The 12160-nt window shown below is 43.9% G+C and overlaps 1 protein-coding gene across 1 annotated transcript in view; it reads right to left on the reverse strand.

Moving 5' to 3' along the window:
* The window catches only part of LOC139762423 (insulin-like peptide receptor), a 109155-nt gene that overhangs the window by 83827 nt on the left and 13168 nt on the right, over positions 1–12160 (reverse strand). Inside the window, 1 exon segment of the mRNA XM_071687289.1 lies at positions 3856–3898. Within this exon segment, the coding sequence (XP_071543390.1) occupies positions 3856–3898 (43 nt within the window).

Raw genomic sequence — 12160 nt, forward strand, 5'->3', positions numbered from 1 at the left:
GTGATGACTATGGTGCCGCACTATGTCCTAAAGTCCTCCCATTATAGCAACATGAAACACTTAAAGAAAGTGTATTACAAAAGTTACAGAATTCGCAGGAACCCCGTTACAAGTTGACAGGTAAAGCTGCTCGCCGAGTGACGTCCACAGGTCCCCAACCAATCGTTGTGCGCCCAAGATCAACATCGGAGTGCTGGTTACCTGACGGGACACATTGTAGGGCACTGCTTGTCCAAGCCAGTGCAGAAACGGCAGCCAACGGACCATGACAGATGCAACAGCTTAATCTTCTCGAGTCGCACCTTCTTCTGCAGGAAAGATTTTGCGACCCGCCCACACTGCTCCCCAAACCGCGCAACGCCGTATTGGAGGTCGCCCGTCTCCAAATACTTCACCGCGATGAACGCGATACTGGGATACTTGGAGCTTCCCGTTCGCTGAGGAGGTGCAGCCATTCTGTCACTATCATGCAGTGTGGACTTCACCAATTTCTACTCAGCACCATGGGATTCTTGTCCAACGGAAGAATTCTAAACCTGGCGTCAACAACTATGCCAAAGTCGTCGCCGACGTGCTCGTCGGGGACTCGACCTACATAGTCTACCGTCAACGTTAAAAATGATACAACAAATGCTACACAAATTGTTACCCTTTAAAGTCATGTTTGATGCATGTGTGATCCCAGATGTTTGTTCCTCCAGAAGCAATTGTGAAGAACCAAGGTTCTCCCATGACGTATATATAGAGACTGAGTGTGAACGAATGGGGCCTTTGGTGTCTTTCCTAGCGCTACCTCGCACACATGAGGGGGGAGGGGGTTGTTATTCCATGTGTGGCGAGGTGGCGATGGGAACAAATAAAGGCAGACAGTATGAATTATGTACATGTGTATATATGTATATGTCTGTGTGTATATGTATGTGTACATTGAGATGTATAGGTATGCATATTTGCGTGTGTGGACGTGTATGTCTATACATGTGTATGTGGGCGGGTTGGGCCATTCTTTCGTCTGTTTCCTTGCGCTACCTCGCTAACGCGGGAGACAGCGACAAAGCAAAATAGAAAAAATTGATATATATATATATATATATATATATATATATATATATATATATATATATATATATATATAATTAATGTTAGGTTTGGTTGATTCTTTAGTTTTATTTCTAAATTGTCCCCACTTCTCATCATTACTGCATAATCTGTTGACTGTCATGTGTTCTCCAGAATCTTGTGTACATAACAGAACAACTTTCGAAGGAACGCTGAACAAGAGAGGAACAGTGGTGGCGTTGTTAACACGAGCCATTTTCAATAATGTTGAAGTCATATTCCTACATGAAAAAAATAGAGGTAATTCAGCCACTCCGTAAAAATCTAGTATTTGAAAATGTTCTACCCAAGCAATAAAATTCATCCCTCAGACTACAGAAATACCCAGCATTAATCCAGTAATTTCCACAACTCCATCCTAGTGATTTTTCCCACCACATCTTATCCATAATTTTCCCCTCATAATAATTCCGGGAAGTTTCACTAATAATGCTGGGGTCCTTGACTTATTCAGAGGAGCTGCGGGAGGTGGCGGTTAAGGGAATGATTAACGAGGCCAGACCAAAACAACTCGCTTTTCCCCTTCGGCGTGATACTGAGGTTGGAAAAGGGGAGCGGGACGGCAAGGAGCGAGATAAAATAAATTGTTAAAAAAACAATAAATTTCATATTAACTTTACAGTCGCTTTTTGTCAAATTATAGACGAAGCATTTCGTCGACAGCACAGGTGAACAATGTATGATTAGCTAAGGGGGTCGATGGAAGCAAGTACAGAAACGTACAGTGCGTTTATTACATTATATCGACACAAGTGACAGGTGGTCCCACCTGGGTCCAGGGACTCGGAAGACCCATTTCCCATCTGATGGGAAGAACTGGTACTAATATTACCAATATAATTCGAGAAAGGTTTCAATGTTCGTTTCGATACAAACGCAAACATTATTCATAAGGACTGAAAACATTACATTAAATATATAACTAACGTTTAATTTTGGGTACAACAAATACATGGTGCATAATTCGCAAGATACAGTGTGATGCTACTTGGAAAATTTACATGATTGATGCATGGATATTTACGGGACGCATGTATAGCTCGTCATAAAATATTTACGATAGTGTATGAATAATTCACGGCTATTATTACTAAAGTTCTGATCTGGTAGCAGTCTGTTAACTTTTCTGGTCTGGCTAACTTCACTAGCATGTGTGTACAACTCTGATTTAGCTGCAGTTTCTTAACTTACTATTTCTAGAGTTCTGCTCTGACAGCTGTTCCTTAATCTGATTAGGGTATTACTACAGTTCCGATTTGGTCGCAGTTTCTTAACCTCACAAAGACATTGTTATAGTTCTGATCTCGCAACTGTTGCTAAACTTCTCTAACTTCTCTATTTTTAACTTATCTATTATGTACTTCCGATGAGGCTGTAGTATCTTAACGATTAGGATATTAACACGGTTCTGATCTGGTAACGGTTCCTTAACTTTACTAGGATATCTGACCGCAGTTTCTTGACTTGTATATTAGTACAGCTCTGATTTAGCTCAGTAAAATATTTGGCTATAGTTTCATAACAGACTAGTATATTAGCAGTTCTGAGCTGGCAGCAATTTGTTATCTTTACTTCAATCTCTAATGTACCTTCCCCTGTCCAACCCCTTCCTCTTCCCCTACTAACAACACAATTGGAAAAAAGAAGGAAGTGACGGCGGCTTCCCCAATAAAAATACACATCCAGAAAACCATACACATACACACAAACACACACGTTACTGACCGTCACGCATGCACGGGCCACCTAAGATCAAACCCGCATGGGTTCGAATCCTAGACACGGCAGCCAGTCCACAGTTGACCTTGCTTTTCATCCTCCCCTATGGGCTGGTCGGTAAATTGGGTACTTGGCATAGGCTAAGGTGTGTGTGTGTGTGTGTGTGTGTGTGTACTCTCGACAACTATCCTCTCCTATCCCTTCCTTTCTCCCTCCTACCTCAATCACAAAAAGAGGGTATGGTTGAGGTGGTGGTGAGGTATCATCGGTGACTGCTGTTGTCTGGTTGTTTAGTCGCTCACAAACTGGTCTTCTACTGTCTGCCTCGTCCAGACGTACTACTGTCCCCCTTGCTACTCTTTGCTCCCTCAACCTACTTCCTGACACCAACATCTTGTCTTCCCACTGACACAACCCTCCTGCAGGAAAAGGAAAGCAAAATTGCGTACACACACGCACACACAAACAGGCCTCCGTGGTGTAGTGGTTACTATTACTGACCTACAAGTCACACCGAACCAGCCTGGTGTCGGATCTGTATGGATCTGAATCCTCATATATATATATATATATATATATATATATATATATATATATATATATATATATATATATATACCCCAGGCCCAATCTTTATCAACGGGTATAGGTGTTGCTCTGGACCTTTTTCTAAGAACTCTAACAGCACAAGGCTGCGCTACTGACGACAGTTAATGGTAACATGTTTAAATGAAAATGAATCACCCTGAAACATTCCTGCAAAAAGTTTGAAAAAAAAAAAAAAAAAAAGCTGGCTGGCGCGGGAAATGCCGTCCCTTTCCTCAAACCCAGGACAAACCCAGCATACATGTATGATCCTATGGATAAACACCGTATACGGACAAACATCACTAAAAACCTTACCTTATTATATAGCTATAAAAAGTTTGAGCGAGCGTTGTTATTGCCTTCTTTACCGCTATCACACGGACGACATGAAAAGAGGTTGGTCAACATGTCCCGACCCTGTAAACTTACCTTTCGCCATGTTTTTCAGCATTTTCAGCGAATCCACAGTCATCTGAAGAATAAAAAAATCAATACAATAATCAATTCAAATCATAACACATTGTGTACAATTACCTAAGATAAACTAACGCACACTACTGTGTAGAATGAGGTTGAATTAACAAGACAATATGATATTTAGCAACACTGGCTAGTGAGGGTCAGCGACCATACTCTGTACCAAATGTTACGTGCTACTCACGTACAGTATTATCCCTATTATGCCTATGTATATACTGTTCACGTACACTCATATTTTGTTAAGGTATCGTATCCTTCAATGTATGTACAACACTCTCGGGGTCTGGGACAAGTACCCTCTTGTAAACTACTAGCTTAAATAATTATATGTCCCTTGAAAGATATAACCGGATTACGCCTCCCAGAGGTTATAAATAAAAAGAGCAAGACATTTGTGTAACCTACTTCAAAGTCATCTACCAAGGTGATGATTTAAGATGGGTATTTGGCGTTTGTCAGATTTTCCTGGGTATTTCAAGAGTATCAATTAGAATCTGGCGAACTAGAAACCCTAGAGAAAACCTATTTTGATTAGAAATAATGGCTGGTTTAGCGTGTGTATCACTTACGAGAAAATACATCGTGTCTCAATATTTGATAGCATCGTCTTGCCCACAGAGCGACACTGAGACACATCAATTTTAAGAGTTCATCATTCTACTCACTTATGGAGGACATACCTGTATACACGACCAGGTAGACCATCTTAAAAATAATTGACATACAACCTCTTAAAAAATTTAGCTAGAAACGACCTTTCCAATAGTCAGCGCCTATCAGATGCCGCTCGCGGGTAAAAGCTGCCGTAAACAACTCGATTACTGCCACGATTATCCTATTGTGAAATCACCTCCGTTTGTTTGTCGGCCGCTGGTGATAAATGATGGCAGCCACCACGGCAGCCAGGCTCGCCAACAACAAGCGAGTCAAACATTTTACCAGAGATTAAATTTCTTGTACAATAAATGAACTGATAAGTAGTTGTTTTTTTCAAAAAAATAAAGTTTGACAAGATATTTCTTCACATCAACAACAACAAATCGAAATAATCCAATAGGTTATTTCTCGAGGCAAACAACATCGTTGGTAACCCTGGGGTTCCAGCCTTCCTGCGGGCTCTGCTGGCTGAGGAGAGGAGGCTACGACTCTAATGAAAATATAGTTAGATTACTCGTATTTCATAGAGCGGAAGCTCCTTAATGGTTTTCCCAAAGTTGTTTTGTAAAAACTACTTATTTTTCGGAAACTTTCAATCTCGATGATGTCTTCAGGAAGGGAGAGGGAATTATATTTCTAACGAGTATAAGAACTTTTAGCGTAAAAGACGCGAGATTGAAAAATCTGGAATTCATGTTAAGAAACACAGGTGGAGAAGACCCTGCAGGAGACGGGTTTTACGTGGAGAAATTTTTTAACCTTATGCTTGTCCAAGTCTGAGGAGGCCTATACGTTTGCCCATGTCAGTGGAGGCCTGTACATAACCCCCACATAATCGTTCTTCAGAAGGGAGGGGAGGGAGGAGGTCAGGCATGAGGAAGGGGAAGGTCAAGGAGGTTGAAGGGGTCAGGTCGGGCAGGAATGGAGGGTCAGAGGCGTTGAGGGGAGGGAGCGGAGCGGGCCAACCCAGGCAGGATGGCCGGAAGAATACGAGAGTGGATGGGAGGAGGGCAGGTCAAAAAGGACAGAAGGATACTGAAAGAAGCGAGAAGGAGGGATTATGTGAACCAGGTAAGATTAGGCGGGAAAGACGAGAGACTACAGGAGCCAGGTCAGGTCAGGCAAGGGTATTAACAGCGACAGCCTGAGGAATGAGGTCAGGTCAGACAGGGGGTGAAACTGCGAGGAGGAGACAGAGATAGGCTGGGAAAGATATTACGAGACTGAGGGAGAGGACCAGGTTGGGCAGGAAGACAAAGAAGGATAGCGAGGATGAGGGACTAAGGCAGGAGTGAGGAAGATACGAGAGACAAAAGGAGCAGAGAGGGAGGAACACCGACATGCGTGAGGGAAGGCGTCACCTTCATCAGGAGGCGGCTGGAGTGATCGGAGGTGATGGGTAGTGAAAAGTACAGGAGGTCTCAGGTGGCGAGATGGTAATGTCAGAGGGAAGGGGGGCAAGCCGTCTCCCGGGAGACCCGACTCGTCAGCGTGAACAAACACCCGCGGCGGGGCTCTTGACGCCGCCCTTATTGCCAGCGCTCAGCCATCTTACTAAAATCAAAATTTCAGTAACCTTAAAGTAAAAGACACTCGACGATGGTAAAGCCATCATATCCATCCTTCGTAAAGGTTACGGCACCCGAGGTGGTGTCGGGGTGAGGGAGGAGGATGGTGTATGCCAAGAGAGACGGCACCTGGACCACGGCTCCTCCCTTGGGGTATGACCACAAGAGGGAGGGAGGTACCCGACCACAGTGGCACCTGAGGAAAGTAGTGCCTCAGAACGACGTCGATTAAGGACAGTGACATTTGAAAGTGTGTTATAAAGACAATGGCATCTGAGATAACAGAACTGCTTGAAGGAAGGGAGAGCTTAAGAAAGAGGAGGAGTACTTGAAGACAATGGGCACGTGATGATAAGTGTCCCTCACGATAACTGCATGAGGATGAATGTCCCAGAAGACAGTGGCACCTGAGCTACGCAGTACCGTCTGAAGACAGCAGAACCTAATGACTATGATCCTCCGCCAATATGGCAACTGGGGACATAGCTGTCGGGAGACAGTGGTGTCTAAGGATAATGCTTCCTGAGGCTCGCCACCGAGTACAAACAAAGCTGTTTCAGCAGAGCTCCGTTTTAGGATAAAAGTCCCTGACGAACTAGCATAAGGTAATGCATGGGGACAATCATGTGCCAAGACTGTGGCATCCCAAGACGATGATACCGGAGGAGGAAGGATAGTGGCACCGTGGAAGAGTAACGCCCGTACAGAGGAACTTGAGGATAGTGGTATTCGGGGACAGTGGTACTCGACTGTGGTGGCGACTAAAAATTTTCGAGAGCGAGTATCACTTAACCAAGCACTGGTACCCACAAGGAACGGTGCCTGAGGTAAGAGGCAATCGAATAGAGTGGTGCCTTCAGCAGGTGGCACTGGAGTACCGTGGAATTTATGACAAGCATCACATAAGGAAGGGGGTGTATGACAAGCCTCTAATAATGAAGGGAGTGTATGACAGGCGTTACATAAGGATGGGAGTGTATGATAAGCGTCACATGAGGATGACATTTGAGGAGGAGGAAATTAAAAAAAAGAAATACCTACCCCTCGAAGATCACAACTGGGGGCCACCGATAGCTGAAGGGTTTTTGGTGACATCTGTCAAAAAATACAGACAGATAAGACCCATGAGGTCTGGAAGGAGCGGTGGATGAAGAGTGCGAGTTCAGAGAATAAAGCCTATCACGGTCAGTGGCTGAGGGCATGAACCGATGACATGATGTCTGAGGGTATTATAGGTAAGGACTGACAGATGACAACAGAGCATAAAAGCAAAGACTACAAAAGACAGTGACTGCTCAGAATAGTCAAGGGAACCGTGTCAACACGGTGGAATCTTAACTATGGCCAGTGACGCTTGAAGATGCAGACAACAGACAGCGCAAACTGAGAACAATCTGCAAACAGCGACACAAGAAAACATAACTAAGGAAAGCCAAAACTTGAGGATATTGAGACGTGGATAATGGGAGTCTAAGACCAAGGCAAGTGAACTTGAGGATATAAAGGCAGTTTAAGACCAAAGCAAGTGAACTTGAGGATATACAAGCAGTTTAAGACCAAGGCAAGTGAGCTTGAGGATACAGTGGTAGTGTTCGACCAAATCAAGTGAGCTTGAGAATATAGTGGCAGTTTGGGACCAGGACAAGTGAAAATCTTAATGAGAGGGCAGACTGTGTCGTGGAAACGACGGAGTCGAAAAGACCCTTTAGGAAGGAGAGTAACCAAGATAAAAATAAAACTTTTATAATGCCATTTCTCCCAAATATCCAAGAATCATTAGTTTCACTTTGTACATTTTCAAATCATCACAAATCATCTCTGAAAAAATCTAAACATGTTTTAAGTAGCCACGGAAACCCCATTATTATCATAAAACCTGCTTCCCAGAAGCTAGTGGTGTTGTACACGTGCCGCATTTTTTTTTTTTTTTTTCCCTCCTTGCGAGCTTCTGCTTCATATCTGCGGGAATTTCATTCGCCAAAGCATGGAGTATTTCTCAAACATATGGAATGGATCTTTTTCCACCTCTCTATAAACTATGGCAGAATGAAAAGCCCCTCGTCTGATTAATTCCACTGGCCTCACCTCCCTTAACCAACCTTTTTCTGCACCACGACGTTGTTGTTGTTACTGCTCTCTCTCTCTCTCTCTCTCTCTCTCTCTCTCTCTCTCTCTCTCTCTCTCTCTCTCTCTCTCTCTCTCTCTCTCTACGGGAATTTCTTTGCCCACTGTTCCCGTAAGCCATCTGCATATGTGTCTCCCCCTCCAACCAAGGTTCAGGCCCGAGGCACGCATTTGGCTGCAGCTTCCCACATTTTGTGTGTGGAGAAAGGCCACTGGAAGATTAGCTGTTATTCCACCTCCTCGTCTCGAACAGCTGAGCAAAGGAACTTTCTTGCCTCTCGTTTTTGTTTCTACTTGTAACCTTTCTACACTCAAGGGTCAGACTTACAGACCAAGATGGTCTTTGATTAGGGCATGTTTTCCCCTTGCTATGTCGATGACAAGAAAGGAAAAGAAAATAGCCTCTGCATGAAGACAGACTATAGTTACTTAGGTCAAGGTTACTGTGACAGTACAAACATACATGGGCTGACAGAATTCTGCCTGGGAGTGTTCCCTGAGCTGGACGGCGTCAGAGATGAACAACAACACGGCACTCCGACATTCGGTAACGCTCTGTAAGAAGACAGAGGCTGACCTATGGGCAGCGTCACTAGCCTCGCTACGCGGGAATATTTTGCCTCCCGCCTTAAAAAGTTCGCTCTGCTCCTGCCGACCGCTGATAATATTATTACTGCCGAACCTCGCAGCACAAACATATGACGGCTCTCAGGTTCTACTGGGACTAGATCAGCCGGCGGTGCCATGTTATGGCAAACGAAAACTTGCACTGTTTTTATCGCGACAAACAAGTGAGATTCGCTCCATGGCAACGGCGGTCAGGCGAGCTGCTCCCGTCGCCCCCGCCCCGCGCACAGGTGAATAACATCCTCCCTGCGGCGTCCTCACCCGCCCACTGCTTGATATCCTTCTCTCTCACCCGCCCCTTGCCACCCGTCCTCTCCCGCCCACCGCCTGCCGTCCACATCCGCTCACTGTTTGGCCATCTTCATCCGCCTAATACCTATCGTCCTTACCCGCCCACAGCCTGCCGTCTTCCATCCACCACACCGCTGCCGAAGTTTTTTCAAAGCCTCTTTTTTGACAGTCGATAGAGAGCCAGAGCCTAAACCTGACACAGTTCGCCCTCGCTGGACACAAAACTGATAGATGGGGAAAGTTAATTGGAGATCGTTAAGTTGACAGTCTTCTGCGGAGCACCGGTTCGGCGGCGGCCTAACCAACTGGGTTAAACGGGTGGTTGGAGTTATATGTCAGGTGGGGTGACTGGTATATGACGACTGGTGGGTGTGGTCTATAAGAAGTTGAGGCTCACTCCTAAGGTGGAGATGACCGACTGGCGAAAGATGTATATATGAATATGGCATCAAAAATAAATATCCAGCAGACCTACATGATACCCATCTGCTTCCCTACATTTGGCTCCCTTATCAAAAACTACAAATGTCGGTTGAGTGTCGACCTATGTAACTAGAATAGTGCACATGACCAGATAAAGATAAGAGTGTTTGCCGTTTTGATAAGGATTACAAGCACTATGCAGCCATGGTCATTTAAAGCCTTAAAACAAATATCTTTCCCCAGAGGGTTCCGTCTCATGCAACGGTATGTATGACGGTGCCTCATACGTCAGGTAAACAACAGCAACCTGGAATCCTCTACTTCCCCACCTTTGACTGCCACTCTGTGAACCCTGGACAAACTCAGGCTGCCGATATGTCACATTAAAACATCTTCCGTAGCTGAATTTCACAGGTTCATCTTCTCTATTAGTTCTATTAGCAAATTCATTTGTACATGGGTCGGACAAGTGACAGAGGACCTGCTGGTTCATAACGAGGCAATCTGTTTAAGTGTATAAATATAATGGTAGAAATAGCATAGCAAAGCAGAGGGCATCTAACCACTTCCTAGCGTCTATTTGTGAATGCACCGTACTATATGGATTACTAGGGAAGGCTATTCTGCTTTTTCAAACTCCAATTTCCCACGACGGGATGAACTGCACATTCAAGACATGGAGAACACTAAGAAGCTCCAAGCTGGCTTGGTCACAATGGAGCGGGTAGCAGATTAACGCGAATCGACGCTTCTCGGGTATTCAACAGCAATCACTATTAAGTGTAGTAATGGTCACTCGAGAGAACTTTCCTCTCGAACAGCGAAGTGTTTTGCAGTTTAAGATATCGAAGCTCAGTAAATATTCCTCAAGGAGCTGATTTTTGGTGTACCTTACCCATTAGCGATTACTCTTCATCAGCAGATATAGTTATAACAAACTTCTCGAGTAAACCAAACATAATATGATGACTATATCTACGCTGTCAAATGAATCATGCCTGTTATCCTTTACAAATTAGAATTGCATTTCTAGTAATGTTTTTGTTTTTTCGAAGGGTCTTAAATTACGCGACATCGCTGGTGCCGCCACAATGTCTCCGAGTAAAACACATCTGATCGTTACTTTCTCCAAAGGAACGTATTGCCTGGCATCATGCCTTGCCCTCGTAGGCTGAATTGTCAATAAGACGAAGTTTACAAAGTTTCAGTCCATACGACTGTCCTCGCTACGTCTAAGTACTTCATACCTCTAACATTACGGGTATGATGAGGGCCAAGTACTTAAGAAGCTACTATGGATTGGGAAAAGTCACCCAGTTTCAGTTGCTTATACAAAAAGAGTCGATACCAGTTCCTTTTTATGAAATGTAATGCTCGTTTTGTACATGCTCAAGGACGTTCCCATTTAATCTATATACTTTTAAATTCGTACATGCACAAAGCACACACAAAATTATCATCGTAATGCATATATTCATTAATAAGTGGCGAGTTAAAGTCTTTCTCTTGACAGAATTTGCAATTTATAAGCAAAATATTCAAAAAGAAAGTTTCTACTGATATTAAGCTTGTGAGCAACACCAGACCCGTTGTATAATAACTTTTATCACGTAGCTCCAGTAGATTCGCGGTATCAAATAGTTTTCCCGTTATAACCAGTGGTTATATTCTGTACTGAGTGATCATGCAGGCGCGGACAATATCCAACACGTAGAAGAATTGTTCCTCAGTCCACATTTTCGATCGTTTACCATCAAGATGTAATACGGGAGCAAAAATGGTAGCCTTTAAAGCCAAACCAACAACTAAATAAATAATCGATTTTAATAATCCATACCAGAATCCAACTCGATTCCATACGAGACTGATCGGGAAATAAAATTCAAACGTATGGGATTATAAGCATATACAAAATCAAGGAAGAAACTTATGAAAAAGATACAAAAAATTACCATATTTAATTATTTAACCAATATCCAACATTACTCAAGGAAGCTGGTGATCAAAAACTCCAACTGCAGGTTATACGGATGTAATATTCGGGTCCAAGAACCGTAGTTGGTGACTGATGAAGGAATTTCGCCATCTTTGATAAAAAGGGGCAAATATTAATTACTACAACTAGTAACAGAAAGCCAAAATCTGGGACGACGAACGAACACTCGATGGGTGGCGGGGCACAATACGTAGTAGCTTTGCGTTAACTTGACACAGTACAGCACACAAGAAACGCAGCAGCCATAACTGCGTCTAAAATATATCGCCAAAAGAACAATGGGTTTGGGAGGCATGGCTGGCAGGCAACGGGGAATAATGGGTCGGGGTGTCAGGAGTGGCCGAGTACACAACGTGCACCAGAATGTAAACACCCATTGTCAGGCGTCAACCTCCCTCCAACACCCTTACCCCCCACCATCATCACCACCACCTCCAACACAAGGGACTGATGCTCCCCATCATACGCAAACGCCCGAATAAAAGCATAGGCTAATGAAACTGACGCGACATTGTCTGAACGCATTCATCTGCCACCTGTGTTAACCGTTTGTGTAACAATTTAATGA

This window comes from Panulirus ornatus, chromosome 43, assembly GCF_036320965.1.
Source record: "Panulirus ornatus isolate Po-2019 chromosome 43, ASM3632096v1, whole genome shotgun sequence".
In the NCBI taxonomy this organism is placed as follows: domain Eukaryota; kingdom Metazoa; phylum Arthropoda; class Malacostraca; order Decapoda; family Palinuridae; genus Panulirus; species Panulirus ornatus.